This window comes from Penicillium nucicola (assembly GCF_028828085.1).
Source record: "Penicillium nucicola strain IBT 29836 chromosome Unknown utg000003l, whole genome shotgun sequence".
Lineage (NCBI taxonomy): Eukaryota > Fungi > Ascomycota > Eurotiomycetes > Eurotiales > Aspergillaceae > Penicillium > Penicillium nucicola.
In genome coordinates this window covers 216,103-234,424 of record NW_026643127.1, presented here as the reverse complement: position 1 = coordinate 234,424, position 18,322 = coordinate 216,103, and the positions used below count along the sequence as shown (strand labels likewise).

The window sequence follows — 18,322 nt, the reverse complement described above, 5'->3', positions numbered from 1 at the left end:
CGCGCATGTTTGGGTGGCTGGTGTGGCGCTATTTTTAGTCTCTTGGCTTTCACTCGCATAGGGCTGAGAGGGTTTCGGGACGGTCAAAGGGCGACAGGATATTAGAAGGCTATGGTTTGCTAGCCATGGACCTATGAGAGGTAAAGCCATAGGTGTAAAAATCCCGCGAAGATGTGAGAATTTCTCTTGTTCTTTGTTCGGTTCTACTGTATACACGCAGTCAAGATCCAAATCCACAACAATGAGAATAAATTATAACCAGCCCAGTGACCTCAGCAAAGATACAACTGCCCAGATGCACACACAATTCCTCAACCTGGCACGTGATGGGCGTCCTTACCTTCTCTCAACTCCATCGCCATTCAAGGCCTCGGACCTTCACTGCGACCTGCCGCTGCTACTCAAATGCGGGGATGGAAATTGGGATCAACACAGTTGCCGACTCTATTGCAAATGGAATGTAACGAGAATGCCGGCTCTTATATGGCACTTCCGATAATTTCTTGTCACTTTTGAACTCACGATACCCCAAATCACGCTCAAATATGGTGGGCATGCTACTAGTCCTGGTCGCAGGACTTGCTGGATCTACATGCGCCCACCCAAAAAGGACAATTCCTCGGAGGACGAACTACCATGACAATGCAGGAGTCCTCGACTTTGTTAATCCCGGTATCGGTACCTATGGAACGACACCAAATGGAAACGGCGGCATGATCCCATCGGTCTGTCCTCCGTTCGGAATGACGCGGTGGACACCGCAGACGCGAGAAAACTTCATTTCTCAGGTTCCGTATGGTGATAGTGACCGTCTGATTCATGGATTCCAGGCGACTCACCAACCTGCGATTTGGATGGGCGAGTCAGGTCAGATTGTCCTGACCCCAGGTATGGGTGATGTTCAACCGTTGTTTGAAAATCGCGGGTTGGAGTTCCGCAAACAAGATGAACGGAGTACACCGTACGTCTATGAGGTTTTGGTCAATGCCACTCAGGTTCTGAATCGTGATTGGAATGCCACGGCCGAGGCTGTTGGTGATGGGGAGGTTCCTGGGGGTGCAGGATCGGTGCCTGGCCAGGTGAAGGATGGTGCCAATGGACGGACACGAAAACGTGAAATAGAATCGACTCTTCGGGCACAGTCTGATGAGAACGACAAGCCTTCGATTCAGGTACTTATCTAGTGTGTGGGTCGCGATTGTGAAGTAGCTCTGATGTCTTTTCTAGATTGCCCTGTCAGCAGATGCCCACGTTGGTCACCTTCGCTTCGACTTCCAAAGCAACGACGAAGCTCATGATCCTTGGGTCTTCATTCAAGCGTCCCGTCGGAACTGGACTGGTGAAGTCCACATTGACCCAAAGAATAGAGAAATTTCCGGTTACAACACAGAGCGCCAGGACTATCTCCTCGGGCCTGACAAAGCACCGTCATTCAAGGGGTACTTTGTGTCTCGCTTTTCCGAACCCTTTACCAAGTATGGAGTTGCGAACGGCGGCTCTCTGACCGAGAATGAGAGTCAGCGACATGGAAACTTCACTGGCGCATACGTCAAGTTTAGCAAGAAGACCTCGCGCGTAGAAGTACGGACGGGCGTCTCATATGTCAGTATTACGCAGGCTCGGAAGAACCTGGAAATCGAGGCCCCAGATGGACACACATTCGAGGATACTGTCGATAAAGTGAAGTCTGCCTGGTTGGAGAAGCTCGGTCGAGTATCGATCAAGGGCGTGAACAAAACCGACTCAGACCATGATCCTCGAACGATCTGGTATACCGGACTATTCCATGCACTCCAATACCCAAATGACTTTTCCGAGCCCACATCAAAGGAGGATGGCGCCCCAAGAATCTTTTACTCCGGTTATACTGATAGCGTTCACACTGAGAGCGACTCTTACTATCAGTCTTGGTCAATCTGGGATACGTACAGGGCCGAGCACTCAGTTCTCACTTTGTTTGCTCCAGAACGAGTCAACAGCATGATGCGCTCGCTAATTCGCATCTTCGATTGGACAGGCTGGTTGCCGATGTGGGCAAACCTTGTCGAGACGAACATCATGATCGCAACAAATGCAGACGCCGTCCTCGCAAATGCACTAGAGCGTGGATTTAAAGACTTTGACATTTCCAAAGCTTGGAAAGCCGTCAAAAAGGATGCATATACCCCACCAGACCATGACACTGAGCTGCTGTACTATGACCGCGAGCCGGGTACGTCGTACGAGGCCCGCGCTGGTCTAACGGCATATATGAAGCAGGGCTGGGTCTCGAATGACGGATGGTCCGAAGCGGGTAGTCGGACCTTGGATTACGCTTTCGATGATTATGCCTGCTCAGTTGTTGCTGCACATGCTGGTGTGGACAACGCTACTGTGGCTGCACTGCAACAGCGAAGCCAAAATTACGCTTCTATCTGGAACAATGAGACGCAATTCATGCAAGCTCGTAATGCGAACGGGAGCTGGGCGAACAATACCTGGGGCTGGACGGAGGGGGATGATTGGGTATACACGTTCGATGTTATGCATGATGTGAAGGGCTTGGCTGCACTATTCGGTGGACGTGAAGCTCTGCGAGATAAGTTGGATGCTCATTTCAAGGGTGGTCATAATGACCATACCAATGAACCGAGTCATCATGTGCCGTATCTCTACTCTGTTATTGGATACCCCAGCCAGGCCGCTGAGACCATCAGAGAAATCGCCTGGTCGAATTATAATACCACCAGTGGTGGACTGGGCGGAAATGAGGACTTGGGCCAGATGAGCGCCTGGTACGTCTTCTCAGCTCTGGGCTTCTATCCCGTCAACCCCGCCAGCGAGGAGTATATTGTCGGCACGCCACTCTTCGAACACGTGTCCATTCGTTTCCCTAGCGGAGCCAGAACTGGTGGACGGAATCCGCATGGAAAAGAGAAAACACTGGAGATTGTCGCCCCGGGCGCATCCACTATGTCATATATCAAGAGCTTGATGGTCGACGGCAAGGCCGTTACCTCTCCAGTCTTGAAGCATGGTCAGCTCGTGCAGGCAAGAAAGATTGAGTTTGAGATGAGCGCGACTCCAACTTCATGGGGGAACAAGCCTCTTTGGTGAGGTTGCATTTCATATAGTGCTACCGCGAGTGCCCTCATCGTTTAGGGGAAAATAGGAGATAGTGAACTGGGTGGCTTGAGTTAGCCGAGATGTTTAACTTTTGCCGTGCATAGAAAACTGAGCCTATTTCTCTATCTGCAGTTTCAAGCGAATCGGCGTTGAATCGCATCATTCTTCTGTTGTTTGGCAAATCATTGCACCATCCCAGATCGGACTTTTGACCAGATCCGCATACATTGTCCATAACCATTTCCCCCCCGATTCTACTCCCGTGGATTCATGTAGTTTAATTAAATCATATTTACACTTGGATTGGTTATACGATAAGTTATCTTATGCTGCTCAGACAATCGAAGAATACCTCCAATGCTTTACAACCCAGAGCCAAGTAACTATCCGAGTTCAACAAACGAAAACATCCCAGTTCATCACGCCATCCATATCCATCGCCCAAGACGCGTGAGCCCAGAAACTAAGGAAAGTGCCTCAAACGGGATCTTGGAATGCAAGTAAGGTATATAAAGTCAGACATGCCGAGGGTGTTGCACACAGTACCCCCCATCCTCTTTTCCTTCCACATTCCAACATGGAGAAGAGCACTTTTCAAGATTCAGCGGCCTTGCCTCCGCAGTATGACAGCAGCGACAATGACAGTCTGCAATATACCACCGAGACAGGCGGGAATACCTCGAAAGCGACATACCAAGAGGCATCCGGTGCTCCAGTCGAGGTGAATTCTCCGTTGGGGTATTCAGTGGGACCTGTGACTGTGATTTTTCTCAATTTGAGTAAGATGATTGGGACGGGGGTTTTTTCAACGCGTGGGTATACGCATTTCCATTCTGGAGAGGCTGTACTGATCGATATCTGTAGCGTCGAACGTCCTGAAAGGCGCTGGCTCTGTTGGTCTGTCGTTGATCTACTGGGTCCTTGGCTATTTAATGGCCTCAAGTTCGCTTTCTGTTTATATGGAGTTTGCATCTTGCTTTCCGAGTCGCTCGGGCTCCGAGGTCGTTTACCTGGAGCAGGCGTATCCGAGACCGAAGTACTTCTTTCCTACTGTTTTTGCGATGCAGACTGTGCTGTTTTCATTTAGTAGCAGCAACGCGGTTGGTATGATTTTGATTGGGCGAAAAGACGAGAATTCTACTGATGTTTTGTATAGTTCTGGCACAGTATCTTTTCAAACTCGCAAAGGCTGAAAGCACTCCTTGGAAATTGAAGGGTGTTGCTGCGGCTTCTTATACTATTGCTGTACTGGGTTAGTACATGAACTTTGACAACTGAGAAGGTGACATTTGCTAATAGTTGATCGTGGCATAGTTCTTGCTTTCAATACGAGATGGTCTCTCCGAATCACAAATGTCATTGGCCTCGTGAAATTGATTACATTGATCTTGTACGAAACCAAGCGCAACACTTGAGGAGTCAAATGCTAACTACTAGCAGTATCGGCATCAGTGGATTGGTCGTCCTTGGAGGCCACACCTCGGTGCCAGACCCCAAAGCAAATTTCCGAAATGCATTCGATGGCAGTGGTGCAACTACCGTCTATGGAACAACGAATGCCTTGGTCAAAGTCATGTTCTCATATGCAGGCTTTGAGAATGCTTTTAATGTGGTGAATGAAGTTCGGGTATGTCTTGATCTCGAAGATATTTTGTTTCAGTGCTGACTTTGGCTAGAATCCCACCAAAACTCTACGGTGGAGTGCCCCATTGTCGCTCGGGCTGACGGCAACATTATACATCTTGGCCAACATCGCGTACTTCAGTGCGGCGTCCAAGGAAGAGATCCTTGAGTCCAAGGTTGTCGCAGCCGGTTTGTTTTTCGAGAAAGTCTTTGGTAATAGTGGTGCGGCGACGGCATTGAATTTCCTGATTTGCCTTTCTGCATTTGGAAACCTACTTGCTGTTCTCATTGGACAGTCTCGTATGTTGAGGGAATGTGGGAGGTGAGTAATGTGCATCTTGTGTCAAGGTCTTTCATACTCGTTCCAGGTGTGGTCGCTAACCGAGTATATCGCTATAGACAAGGTGTTCTACCATGGACCTCATTCTGGACGTCCACTCGGCCCTTCGGCACACCTTTAGGTCCATACCTGGTGAAATGGGGGTTTACCATGCTCATGATCCTAGCACCCCCAGCGGGTGATGCCTTTAATTTCAGTAAGTTTCCCCGTCATGACACTGGGGTCTACCGTCTTTTGATTGCCGATGAAATGCCGACTAACTTTCACAGTTGTGGATATGGGGACCTACCCAACCTCCATATTTGCCTTGATCTTGGCCATTGGACTAGTGATTACTCGGCAGCGGCGTAAACGGCTAAATCTGGGAGCCCCAGACTATCAGGCTTGGCATGTCACCGTGGGATTTTCGATTCTCTCGAATTTATACATGGTCGCTATGCCGTGGTACCCCCTAGTGCGGGCGCGACGGGTGATGTGAGCTTCTGGTATGCGACATACTGCGCGGTGGCTGTTGGAATGTGAGTGTCTAGTGATCTGAGGACCCCAATACACCTTACTAACGGGGGGTGATTTAGTATTGTGCTGTGTGGAGTGTATTACTATGTCTGGATCAAACTTCTCCCGAGACTGCAAGGGTTCAGGTGGGAGCAGACGGTTCTTCAGTTGGATGGCGGTGCGACAGCGCATAAGATGGTCCGAGTGAAAAAGGATTGAGATATTGCTTTACCTAGGATAGTGGCATTAAGTTATATATCTCTGCCTTACCACTCAGTCTCGTCACGGGAATCCAAGATCACGTTATCGGCTTAGATCAGGCGCCGGAGCGAACTCCACACTTTTTCCCCTGCCTTTCATCATGAGCCATCTCAATGTCGTTATAGCCGATGAGCCGAACGGTGATATATTCTCAACAGGCCCTTTCTTCGCAATTACTCCTCTCAATTCATGTGCATCGTGTCATTGATACATAACCGACGACTGTTCATCTCCCCGGACTTGCGGCTATGCGTTTAACAGAAATCGGGTACCCCAAACACACGCGATGACCCGGCGGGACTGTCGGCTGTGGAGTCAATTCCCCATTAGCGTTGACTGTGGCTGATTGAGGTCATGGAATGAGCTGATCTTCATCAAAAAATACCGCATAGGTTTTCGCTTCATTGGCTCAGTTCCAAAAACTTCCGCTATTTAATGCGCCATGGATAAACCAAGTGGGACGGGAAAGGACCTCAGATGTCATCAAAGATTCTGCAGAACCCAGGGACACTTTGAGCGAAAGCTTTAAAAGCTGACGGCTGCCACTGGGGCATTCGGTCGTTCCAAGTCTTATTACAATATGCGCTCCTCCAGCACTTGGCTTTGGGCCTCACTTGCGGCCTCCGCGGCCCCGGCTCTTGCCATCCATGCCCCATTGAACCTGAGCAATGGCTTCGAGCTCACTGCTAATGAAAAAGCCAATTACCTGACGATCACTCAAGATGGTCGCCCTATTTGGGACACGGTTCCAGGCCGGGGATTTCTCAGTGCCAGCGCAGGAGATGATGAGATCATCGCTGCCAATGGTAATTTCAAGATCAATGAAGTGGACCAGAAGAAGTGCACTGGTCAGCAGATCACCAAGGTTGATTTGCGTCAATGGAACGGCAGCGCCAATGACCATGCTGCGGTCATTGAAGGTAATCTTACCGGCTGCGGTGATGCTACTGCTCAGTTCACTGTCGCGTTCTGGGTGCCATCCCAGTTCCCTGATCGCATTGCCTTCCGCGCCAATGTTGACTCCGAGTCCGATGCCACGAAGCTGTTCCTGACTTACCGTTCTTCCCCTGCCGAGGACTTCTACGGTCTTGGTGGTCAGGCCTCCTTCGCCTCATTGAAAAACCAGACCGTCCCGATCTTCTCCCGTGAGCAGGGTGTCGGCCGTGGCGACCAGCCAACGACTGACCTGGAGTCCAAGGATAGCTTCTTTGCTGGTGGAGATCACTTCACCACTTACTCCGCTGTGCCCCAGTACATCAGCTCCAATTCTCGGGTGTTCCACCTGACACAGGAGAGCTCGGCTTACTCCACCTTCAACTTCACTGATGCCCGTGCCGTCACTGTCCGATACAGTGGCCTGGATGTCGATGGATACTTCATGCAGGCCGAGAACATGCTGCACGGTATCACCATGCTGACCGAGTACACCGGCCGCATGCCCGAGCTTCCTAAGTGGGTGGACACCGGTGCTGTTCTCGGTATCCAGGGTGGACAGTCTAAGGTCAACCGCATTGTCGATCAAGGTCTCAACCTAACCACTCCCATTGCCGCTGTCTGGCTTCAGGATTGGTCTGGTACCCATTCCCAGAGTGTTTCCTACATGTCTCTCAACGTCTCCCGTCTCTGGTGGAACTGGGAATCCGACTCCAAGCTGTACCCAACCTGGAATGAGTTTGTACAGAACCTGCGTGATGACCACAATGTCCGTACTCTCTCATACATCAACCCCTTCTTGGCCAACGTCAGCTCCAAGCCAGACGGTTACACCTCGAACCTCTATGAAGAGGCTACCAAGGGAGGATACATGATCCAAAATTACACTACCAATGACACCTCTGTTATCTCCAGTGGTCCTGGTCTTGATGCCGGAATCCTGGACCTGACCAACCCCGCTGGCCGATCTTGGTTCAAGAACGTCCTGCTGTCTCAAGTCTGGAATGCCAACATCTCTGGTTTCATGACTGACTTCGGCGAGTACACTCCTATTTATCCCGATACCCGCTTTGCCAACAAGAGCATCGACCCCCTGGTCTATCACAACACTTACCCCCGTGAGTGGGCGGCCCTTCACCACTGGATTGGAAAGAGTGTTCCTAGCTTCAAGGATGCTATTCTCTTCCACCGTTCATGCGCCATGGCGGCCAATCGCTACATGAACCTCTACTGGGCCGGTGACCAGGACACCAACTGGGGCGTCAATGATGGCATTAAGTCCTCCATCACCGTCATGGGTCACATGGGTCTCTCTGGCTACGCCCATGGTCACACTGAGATCGGTGGATATACCACTACCTGGGATAGCAACGGCGTCGTCAACCGGTCCGCCGAGCTGCTTGGTCGCTGGGGAGAACTCTCCGCCGTTGCCAGCACTGTCTTCCGTACCCACGAGGGTAACGTCCCCCAGGTCAACGCTCAATTCTATACCAACTCCACGACCTACTCCTGGTTCAGCTACAACGCGCGCATGTTTGCCAGCCTTGCCGCTTACCGTCGCCGCATCTTGGATACCGAGAGCAAGAAGCTCGGCTGGCCCTTGCTCCGCATGCCCGTCATCTACCACCCCAACGATGTTAAGGCCAAGGCTATCAGCTACGAGAGCTTTTACCTCGGTGCCGATCTGTACGTCGCACCGGTCCTGGACCCCGGTCACACAAGCGTCAAGGTATACTTCCCCGGCAAGAACGAGACCTTCACCCACGTCTGGTCTGGCAAGAAGTACCAAGGTGGCCAGACCGCACGGGTCTCCGCACCTTACGGAAAGCCTGCTGTCTTCCTCGTCAATGAGACCAAGAACCCTGACTTGGAAGGGTTCCTGCAGTTCGTCCGCAAGGAGAACAGCACAGTCATTTACCGTTAAACATTACGTGTCTACGAACACCCTTACCCTCGATGTATGAAAACCCGAAGCTCGACTCTGAGACATATCAAAAGAGTCGGTGTATGTAATTAGAAATTCAGCTGCCAATCTATTTCCTTCAAAGGCAAAACCCCGACGGGACTCGTATTTTCTATCACTAGTTAGCCCGATCACTTCAAATCCGGACGTTATAGATCGACATACTCCGCACGGTCTTCTGGAATGTTACATTTCCCCTCATTTCATAAACACCCTTCATGACTTTGACCGTGTTGCACCCGGCTCGCTTGCAATTTGGACAAGTCAATCGGTTATCGGCTGGGAGTTGACTTAAAATGGTAATAGAGCGGATGTATAAGATTTTACAATCCTAAGGACCTTTGCCAGTTTTATCACCATGAGGTTGATAAACACGATACTTTACTGGTTGCCAATTGCAGCTTCGGCAGAAAAGGCGAGGGGTACCAGTGATCGTGAGTTTTTTTCATCTCAAGTTTGGTCTGATACAATATCGTGGCTTAGCTAGAACATCTAGTCGTCCCGTTGACATATGAACCCCTGCCTCTTGGAAGTATAACACCAAACGGATGGCTCAGAACGGAGCTTGAAGCCTCCGCGGCAGGACTAGGAGGGTAAATCAACGCATGAGGCGAGCTCTTCAAATTAACACTAACAAATACCAGTCATTTATACGACTTCTATCGCTATGTTGCAAACTCATCATGGATAGGCGGCGACCAAGAATACAGTGGCCTAAACGAAGCCCTACCATACTGGCTGAACGCCATAGTCCCGCTTGCCTATACACTTCAAGACGAGCGTCTCAAAGCCGATGTCAAAACAGTCGTCAGCAAAATCATTGACTTGATTCAACCGGATGGCTGGATCGGACCTGAAACACTTGAAGCGGGAAACCGTCTTATCTGGGCACGAACTCTAGTCTTTTTGGGATTGACGAATCTTGTCGATGCCGACCCCGAAATCTACGAAGAAACCGTTATCAATGCGCTGTATCACTTCAATGAATTGATGAATTCCATGTTGAAGAACAATGGTACGGGGATGATCTATCATGATGGCGATCAGACTAGTGCGGATGATTTTGTTTGGTTCCGGTCTAGGTCACCAGATATGGTTGTTTCTTTGCAGTGGATGCTTGATCATCATCCTGGGAACCAGAGTGAGATTTTGAGAGAGAATATTCAATTGATCCATGAGTATTCGTTCAAGTGGGAGGGCTGGTATACTGAGCAGAGTTATATCAAGGAGGACCTCAATATTGTTCCGCAAGATCTGGCGGATCAGGAATGGCCGTTTTTGCATGGTGTTACTGTTGCTGAAGGTATGTTGTCTGCCGTGTGGGAGGCAAATATGGGACTAATAAGACTTGGTGCAGCTCTGAAGTATGCAGCTGTTTTTAGGCGCTCTACTCACAACGATAGTCTGATTACTACTGCTAAGAATGGCGTATGCTCACACGAATCTCAATCGTCAAACCTCACTGGTGCTATTGCTAATTTCGTGTAGGTTGACTGGACATTCAAATATCACGGCTCAGCTTCCGGCTCAATCCTAGCTGATGAAGTGAGTGAACCTACTCACATACCAATTGGACGTGGCTGACACAATCAAGCGTCTCGCTGGTCTGGATCCATTCTATGGATCTGAGCTCTGCACAGATGTTGAAACAATCTACTCACTCGCCTACAACTACTTCGCAATCGGCGATCCAGACTATGCAGACCGCGCTGAATTGGCCGCGTTCAACGCCTTACCAGCAGCAATGTGGCCAGATTGGACGGCTCATCAATATATGACTGAGCCAAACCAACCGTTTTCTAAAAGGCTTTCTGCATCGCCTTTCTGGAATGTTAACACTATTGGCCAAACATTTGGCGTTGAGCCTAATTATCCTTGTTGCACTGTCAACCATCCTCAGGTATGAAGCTGGCACGTCTCATTCATGTGACGATGACTCTTAATATGATTCACAGGGATTTCCAAAATTCACGATGTACAGCTTCCTCAAGAACGGCGAAAACGGACTAGTTCACGCTCTTCTCAGTCCCGGAAAGGTAAACACCAAGATAAATGACAAAGCGGTTAGAGTCGACTGTCAAACCGACTATCCGTTCAACACGAGTCTTTCATACACAATCGACAGTGAAACACCATTTGACTTCTACCTTCGCGTCCCACAATGGTCAACAGGGATTAAGATAAACGACAAAGCACTCTCAGTCGACACAAAGACAGGTCTGACACAACTCCAAATCCAACCGGGAAAGACAACCCTCAACTACGTCATCGGCATGGAAATCCAAACTCAGTCAAGAGCGAACGATACCGTAGCCATCTACCACGGTTCAATCCTCTACAGTCTATATATCGACCCAATAACAACAAGCACGCCACCAACCTACTACAATACACAACAAGAATGGCCAGAAGGAACATACCCACCACAGATGCAAGATCATTCCATGACAAATGGCACAGAGTGGAATGTAGCTATTGACCCATCGACTTTGACTTTCCACTCAGGATCTGGGTCTTTGCCTAGGCCTACTTTTGATGATGGAAAAATGCCCATGTACATCACTGCAAAGGCTTGTTTGATTGATTGGCCTTTGTTTAAAGGGGCTGTTCCTGCTTCGCCGCCGGCGCTAGGAGATAGGCTTTGTCTTGGGGAAAGTTTCGTTGCGAGGCTAAGACCGTATGGAGGATCGAAGTTGCATATGTCTGATCTTCCTATTATTGATATTGAGAATTAGCGAATTGTAAATGGAACGGGTGAATTTAGGGTTCGTATCTTTAGTTTTTAGCAAATATTCAAAAAGATTATCGACACAAAATCGGAGTGTATTATTCTCTTGATCAAGCCGTCATATTGAATAGGAGGGAGCATGTTAATCTAAAAGGATTCTTGAACAAAGGCCTTCGTGGTATTTAAGACATCTCCCTACCAATCAGCTTCTGTTTCATTTCAGTGTTTCAAGAGCACTAGGCTTCTTATCGATATTTTAGTGGAAGAAATAAGTCACAATAGCTAGTTTATGTTCTAGTCATAAAGACTCTTTGATAAGAACGATCGATATCATAGTGTTCCCCTTTCCAAGTCCCTCCTTAATCCAAAGAAGATAAAATTACCGTTCCACTCCCCTAACTAGAATACTGTGGGTCTTATGGAATCTATTCGAACAATTGACGGAGTAACTAGTTCTTTAGTCTCCTTTAACCAACTTTTACCCGTGATATAATACTTAGCAAATTCCAAAGTATAGCGTGACACCCCAACACGGCAAGTAAATTGGGTTTACTGTCTTCAAAGGCCATAGAAATGATATGGCAATTGATACATTTTATTTCGCCATTTAGTATAAAGTATACAAAGGCTCTCTTTAGATTCACTTTGAAAATTCACTTTCCATGACCTCAGCACCAATGAAATCTGTAGAGAATTATGTACATGTTCGGGCCTTCACTTGAATCAATTAAATGGCCAGGCGGCATTATCGTTCACCTTGCAGGTTCCCCTTTTCTTGAATGTCTTGACAGTCCTGCGAGCAAGGCTTGTTCCACTCTGTTTGATCATCTTCCCACACTTTTCGCTGAACCAAATACCTGTCGCCACAAATGACCACGAGTCCGGGTTCCTTAGACAGAGATTGGCATTACATATCCCGTCCTCTCCTTGTTTGTTGGTTGGATCCACTCCACACAAAGGCATCTTTTCTGTCAACGCACGCATCTTAGGCCCGTCCCCACAACGACGATCAAATGTGCCTTTAGGAAGCTCTAAAGATGCACTCAAGCCATAAGCATAATCCAGGCCCCTATTTCGATGGTCAGATTTCGTGTGATTTGTGAGGTGCATTTTTGTGGCAAACAATTGCAGATCAAGACTTACGGTTTGTCTCCAAGCATAGCGTAGGTAGTGTGTAAACACTCATGAATGAGGACTGATGCCGCCGAGCGCTGAGCTTCACGAAGTTCAAGTTCTCCATTTTTGCATTGCTCAAGGTTAGAGGCGGTCTTCTGAATTTTCGTTCCAGCTATTGGGGGGTTGAGGAATGAGTCACAAAGCGTGAGTGTACCTTCTTTGCTGCTTTGCTCATTCATAAACGCAGGAAAGCCTTTCTTGCACCCTTTGGTGCTGGCCGTACTTTGATCACATCGGACAGTCAGGACATAGTCGCCTTTTGATGTTGAAGTTCCATCCAATAAACTTGTAATCCGAGTCAATGTATTTGTGTAGTGGGATTTCCAGTCGGACTTTGCAATGGTGCGTTTGTCGAAGAATTCTTGCACGTAGCCGAACTTGCTAAAGTCTGCCTTGGCCGCGTTTGCCATTTGGATAGCATAGCGAAACTCCGTAATAGCCTCAGTCTTCTGCTTTTCAGTACAAATTAAGCCTGTTTCGGTCGTCCACTTGATCGTGACATCTTTGTTGTTGGTATCTTGGTCGGTATTGCTGTTGCCGCTTGTGCTTGCACATGATGAATCCGCGCGCGTATCTAGCTCAACAACAGAGAAAGCCAGTGTGTGAGTTATCATAAGAAAGATGGCAGCAAGTGCTAAACAGAAATTGGAAGCCTGTGGATAAACCATGATGAAGTGGATACTGGCAGACAATCGAGGCAAGGAAGTTGGTTGTCTTAACCTTCTATGCAGCTGGGTATGAAGGAGTTATAAGCAAAAGACATTACATTGTAGTAGCAGAAAATATTCTCATATCCAGGTAAGCTTCCAGTGGGCCACTCTATTTTGCTTGAATGGGGGCGATTAGGGTTGGGGGCGGGTAACATGGAGGGTCCGCGGCCCCAAGAATTTCGCCGGCCTTTTTGTTTGAGATTTCTTTTTCGCACTGAGTGGAACTTGGGGCTAAACAGCAAGCCTTTTTACGCCGCCGGCAGGATTTAGCTCCCGTGCTATGTATAGCGGAGTAAGATTAGTCCTGGTTTCAGGAATAAGGGGCCTTCCCCTTCTGGAAATGATGCCAGGTGCGCCGAAAATATTGAATTACTCTTTGATAAGAGGTAACTACTACCTGTTGGCCATTCAAGACATTTGATGAGATTGGTCTCGACCAAGTATCGAAAATTCCTCGCTCTATCTTTTGAATATGTCCAAGACTTAATAATATCAAGTTCAATTGAAGATACGAACGAGTGTGATGAATTATTCAACAACGCTAAACTCCAGAGGATTGGATGCAGGTAGCACGATAGGCCGCTCCGTCCAAATGGGGTCCTTAAATCCGTGGTGATAGAACAATACAGTCTGGCTATGCTCCTCCATACTTCCCCAATTCCAAGTTTCCAACAAACAACCATCCACCTGATATCGAATTTCGTCCCCTAAGACCAGATCTTTCGGCAGGAGGTCTCCTCCCACACTGTCGCTCCACGACTCACCAGGTGCTAGACTGATGAATCGACCAGATTTGGCGATCTCAACAGGGCCTTCATAATCAATCCAGAGAGCACCAGCTATGGCGCAGTTGACACCGTTGAGCTCGCAGTAATTCCAGTGACCATCGTTATGACGTCGAAAGGCCCACTCGGATGGAACCAAGTTGTCTGCATCAAAAACGATAGACCTCGTCGCAGGCTCAAAATTGCCCTGTGGATCTTCTGAGGTGATGCCAATGTACGTGATAGTATATTGCATCACGAAGTTCTCCGTGAGTTTCTTTTGGTTACCGCCACTTAATGTCACCCTAAACTTTGGGGTTCCGGGGCTAGGTCGATAGTGTTGTTAGTATAAAACCATTGTAATAATGTGATTTTGTCACTTACACTGGAGTGGTGGGCCACTGCGGTCGTGGTGTCTCATAGACGGGAGGCTTAGGTCGATCAACCACATCGAACGACAGATGATGTGGCCCAGGAAGAATTGCTTGGGCGGAAGGATTGGGATACTTTTCAAGGCTTTGTTCGATAGTACCCCATCCCCACCAAGAAATCTCACCACCCGGCCAAACCAGCTCATATCGTTCGCCTGGAATCAAGGCTTTTATCCATGATTCCTCCAAGCCTGTTCCAAACCAGATACTTTGGCCGGGCGCTAACTCATGAAAACCTTGTTTAGAACCCCAGAAGGCACCACTTGAGAGGTATTCATCGTTCCAGGATTCCACTAGGCCCTCAACCTTTTCCATTTCGCCATCAGCGGTGTGTCGAAGAAGAACAAAGCCCTTGGACCCAAATGCTTCAAAGCTGCCAGACCAATATATCGTGCACGGCTCATCGTGGCCGTCATTCGGGTCCCGATGAATATGATAGATGAGCATGTTATTGGAGCCTTCTTTCGCAACTGTAGGCCCATCAAGGGACTGTAGCTCAATAGAGAGACTGAGCTTTGGGGTATTTGGCCTGGGAGATATCAAAATTGGTTCCCCCGTTGGGCGGGCGCGATACATACAGCCTATCCGATGACAAAATCTTCAAGAATGGAGAGATACGATCATTCTCAGTGACAGTGGTCGTGAATTCATGCATACTTGCGAAGAGGATAGCTCAGAGATAGTGGGATGAACAGGAGACCATTGACAGTGCCCCAGCGTTCCAGGGTCGAGGGTTGATGACAAACGGACTACCAGCTGAGTCAAACAATAACTTGGGTTAACGTTACCCCCAGGTCACCGCCCCCAGGGCCCGGGAGCCGCAGGGGCTATTCTTATCCAAGCTAGGCTTGTTTAGGCACTCCGGAGTGGAGACTCGACCGAAATAGTTCCCACAAAGTCCAGATCAAGCTAGCTAAGCTTTCTAACCTGGAAAAGCTTAGCAAATTTTGACACTCCCCCAGTGAAGCATCTTGGGGGCTAGCTTTGAGGGTCCAAAACCTCGCGCTGCACTCCACTATTCCTTAGAATAGATCGACACAGTCACCCGCATATACGCGCTAACTTTGTGTCGCGATTTGGGGGCCAGCCATTTCCCAAGCACGGCCCTGATCCTGGGCCCTGGGAGTTATTGGCTGAAGATATACGCGATAAGCCAAGCGAATGGCCCCCAATGCTTATACAATATGACCCTGTATGCAGGAACCCGCAAATCCATCCACATCTACGGGTGATGATGGGGCCAACACGAAGCTTGCTGGAAGATTGACGTTTCATAGAAATGCTTGGCCCCCTCCTCAAGGAGTGCATACTCTAGCTTCAAATTCAACTATAGCGCAGAAATATCTATCTTTGCACATTGTCTCGCCCCCAGCACTTAGGACTATGGGACCGTGTCTTCATCACCGGCCCCATTCTAAAAGTGAAAATAGAATATAGAATAAGATAGAATAATCAAACATAACCCTGACTAAATGAGGAAGTACAGGACCTTTTCTGTATGACCTTCATTCTTATTACCTGTATCCTGCACATTATCTACCTCTCTCTCCGGTAGTCTCAATCTTCATCTTCATTTAATTCTCCAACTACAATGATTTTCCGAATCCTTTACTTCCTTTTCCTGGCCACTATGGCCACGGCTGTCGTTCATCCCAAAGCCCGAAAGCCCTGCTACAGCATTATGGACCAAAAGAAATTCAGTCAAGCCATCCAGAAAAGCATACAAAAGACTCCGGGCGGCAGCAACCCAAAGATCGGCTACAAAGCACCAGTCTCGCACGAGGACACACTGAAAGGGATATCATTCTATGCAACCTCTGGCTGTCACGGTGACGGTGGGGGTGCAGTTGTCGATGTTCTTCGCTCCGACTTCACTGGAAATGACAAGCTTTGTTCCACGAGCAAAAATGTGAAGGGTGGAAGGGATGATCTGGAAGGCGATGGAGCAAGTATGATCATCGACGGCAACATTGGCTCTCTTTGTCAGCTCCACTTCTACAAGAGCCTTGGCTGTGCGAACGACGACACAGACTGGCTGGGCTTTATGAGTTCCACTGACCAGATTTCTACGTGTGGATCTGCTACCAACTCTGATGGAAAGACAATCACTGGCATGCGCTCTTTCAAGTATGTCTGTGCAGCTTCAAACTAAGGTGTACACACGGGAAAGAAACGAGCAGAATGTTTAATTAGATTTAATTATGTTGACCATGTGGCTTCTGTTCGTCTATAAAAGCCATGTCCAACGACTCAAATTCAATTTCTGATTATACCTCATGTTTATATTATTTTGTCTATGTATCAACGTACACTGTGTATGAATAAAAAGGCGTGACTATAAATTCCGTTCTGATTTTTTAGGATCTCCAACGATGCAAACGATTCAGGTCTCGGTTCAATATAACGAAATATGACTTGCAGGCTCTTCGAGCCTCTAGTCAAAATTACAGACTTACTATGAAATGAAACAGAAAACCAGTCGAAGGTACTGATGAAATGATTTCCTGGGCACGCTAGAACTCTGACAGATTATATAATGTATGAATTCAAACCAGACTAATAATATAATACAGAGTACTCCAGCCTTAAATAGCGATCGAGTTTGGCGCCATCTTGGGGCCAGCAAGCGGCCACGGATTGGAACGGGGAGTGAGACGGCGGAGGAAATACCCGTACTGAGCATACCAGGAGTATGACTCCGCATTCAGATAAACTTCTTTCATGGTTGTTTTGCCGTGTACAGTGTTAGTGGCATGCTGAGCATTATTCCACCATCCTTGAATCTCTGTCGGGTTGGCTTTGCCATCTTTGTCGTACGGATTAGTGTTTCCAATCCAGTCAATATGTGTTAATTGCTTGAACAGGGTACCAGCTGCAATTTTACACATCATTAGACTTTTTTTCCTTAGTAGCTTGGTAGGGGTAAATACCTTCAGTTCCTGCATTCCAGCGCTCGATGTTGCGGACTCTCTCCCAATCCTTTTGAGTGACGTCCCCCGGACCACCATTACCAGAGTGCTTTGCGTTAAGCGCTGCCTTTTTCCATACATCGAATCGGGGTTCTTCCCAGAACCCAGTGCAAAAGTTTAGCAAGCTGCCCTTCTTGTCTGGCAAGTCGACCTCGAAGACAAGGTCTTTGTCGCACTTCATGTTGCCAACAGACTCATCATTGCAGGAAATATACATCTCGATATCTGGACGCCCACCTTTTCCAGGCATGACATTCGTCAAGGTGTTCATCTTCTTCAAAACGTCCTCAACCTTGTTGATTGTTTCTTTCTCGAAGCTCATAGCAAAGAATTGCGTATATCTAATTCACTGTTAGGCACTTCCGCCTTTTGAATCGAAGAGAATGGAACATACGCGGCGTCTGCTTGATTTGCCTTCAGCTCGATCCCGGCATTTGGATGACTCTCGGGGGCCAACTCTTTCAAGAAAGGCTTGACATCCGACCAACGATCCCATGCATCGGCTGCCAATTCCAGGGCGCCAACCCAGGCGCGCACAACTGCATCCTGTCGTGTCTCGGCATGGTTTGCAGGATTGCTGAGTCCACAACTAGAGTCCCATTGTGCGATCAATGGATTCATAGTGTAGGTAGGTGAGTCGCGAGGGACCATGACACCAGCCCAGGCAATTCCCGCAAAGAGGCCAGCCTGAGCGAGAGCGGTTGTCAGCATCTGCATTGTCAAGAACAGGCAGATCACTTGTGTAGATTCAGGTAGACGACCGTGTGGTAGGAAAAGGAAAAGAAATAAACAGGTCAAGGGTATATGTGGCAAGAGACGGGACG

At 48.3% G+C, this 18,322-nt stretch overlaps 8 protein-coding genes across 8 annotated transcripts; 5 read left to right on the top strand and 3 right to left on the bottom strand.

The window, feature by feature from the left end:
- Positions 1–545: 545 nt before the first annotated feature.
- N7511_003661 (GH92 family glycosyl hydrolase) lies at positions 546–3,096 on the top strand (the record flags this gene model as incomplete). Its single annotated transcript, XM_057126086.1, has 2 exons — positions 546–1,172; positions 1,228–3,096. The coding sequence occupies 2 exons, from the start codon at positions 546–548 to the stop codon at positions 3,094–3,096; spliced, it is 2,496 nt and encodes an 831-aa protein (XP_056984976.1).
- Positions 3,097–3,682: 586 nt separating this feature from the next.
- On the top strand, positions 3,683–5,782 carry N7511_003660 (uncharacterized protein; the record flags this gene model as incomplete). Its single annotated transcript, XM_057126085.1, has 9 exons — positions 3,683–3,917; positions 3,970–4,209; positions 4,262–4,357; positions 4,420–4,495; positions 4,546–4,732; positions 4,782–5,050; positions 5,128–5,264; positions 5,338–5,542; positions 5,644–5,782. The coding sequence occupies 9 exons, from the start codon at positions 3,683–3,685 to the stop codon at positions 5,780–5,782; spliced, it is 1,584 nt and encodes a 527-aa protein (XP_056984975.1).
- A 622-nt stretch (positions 5,783–6,404) lies between these two features.
- On the top strand, positions 6,405–8,681 carry N7511_003659 (uncharacterized protein; the record flags this gene model as incomplete). Its single annotated transcript, XM_057126084.1, has 1 exon — positions 6,405–8,681. One exon carries the CDS (start codon positions 6,405–6,407, stop codon positions 8,679–8,681), a length of 2,277 nt encoding a protein of 758 aa, XP_056984974.1.
- Positions 8,682–8,713: 32 nt separating this feature from the next.
- On the top strand, positions 8,714–11,455 carry N7511_003658 (uncharacterized protein; the record flags this gene model as incomplete). Its single annotated transcript, XM_057126083.1, has 8 exons — positions 8,714–8,762; positions 9,122–9,154; positions 9,217–9,313; positions 9,365–10,023; positions 10,078–10,148; positions 10,209–10,265; positions 10,315–10,620; positions 10,676–11,455. 8 exons carry the CDS (start codon positions 8,714–8,716, stop codon positions 11,453–11,455), a joined length of 2,052 nt encoding a protein of 683 aa, XP_056984973.1.
- A 716-nt stretch (positions 11,456–12,171) lies between these two features.
- N7511_003657 (mutanase) lies at positions 12,172–13,292 on the bottom strand (the record flags this gene model as incomplete). The annotated part of the gene is made up of 2 exons (XM_057126082.1): positions 12,172–12,517; positions 12,592–13,292. The coding sequence occupies 2 exons, from the start codon at positions 13,290–13,292 to the stop codon at positions 12,172–12,174; spliced, it is 1,047 nt and encodes a 348-aa protein (XP_056984972.1).
- A 570-nt stretch (positions 13,293–13,862) lies between these two features.
- N7511_003656 (uncharacterized protein) lies at positions 13,863–15,184 on the bottom strand (the record flags this gene model as incomplete). The annotated part of the gene is made up of 3 exons (XM_057126081.1): positions 13,863–14,424; positions 14,483–15,058; positions 15,108–15,184. The coding sequence occupies 3 exons, from the start codon at positions 15,182–15,184 to the stop codon at positions 13,863–13,865; spliced, it is 1,215 nt and encodes a 404-aa protein (XP_056984971.1).
- A 975-nt stretch (positions 15,185–16,159) lies between these two features.
- Positions 16,160–16,681, top strand: N7511_003655 (uncharacterized protein; the record flags this gene model as incomplete). The annotated part of the gene is made up of 1 exon (XM_057126080.1): positions 16,160–16,681. The coding sequence occupies one exon, from the start codon at positions 16,160–16,162 to the stop codon at positions 16,679–16,681; it is 522 nt and encodes a 173-aa protein (XP_056984970.1).
- Positions 16,682–17,114: 433 nt separating this feature from the next.
- N7511_003654 (uncharacterized protein) lies at positions 17,115–18,215 on the bottom strand (the record flags this gene model as incomplete). Its single annotated transcript, XM_057126079.1, has 3 exons — positions 17,115–17,401; positions 17,460–17,839; positions 17,893–18,215. 3 exons carry the CDS (start codon positions 18,213–18,215, stop codon positions 17,115–17,117), a joined length of 990 nt encoding a protein of 329 aa, XP_056984969.1.
- Positions 18,216–18,322: the final 107 nt, after the last annotated feature.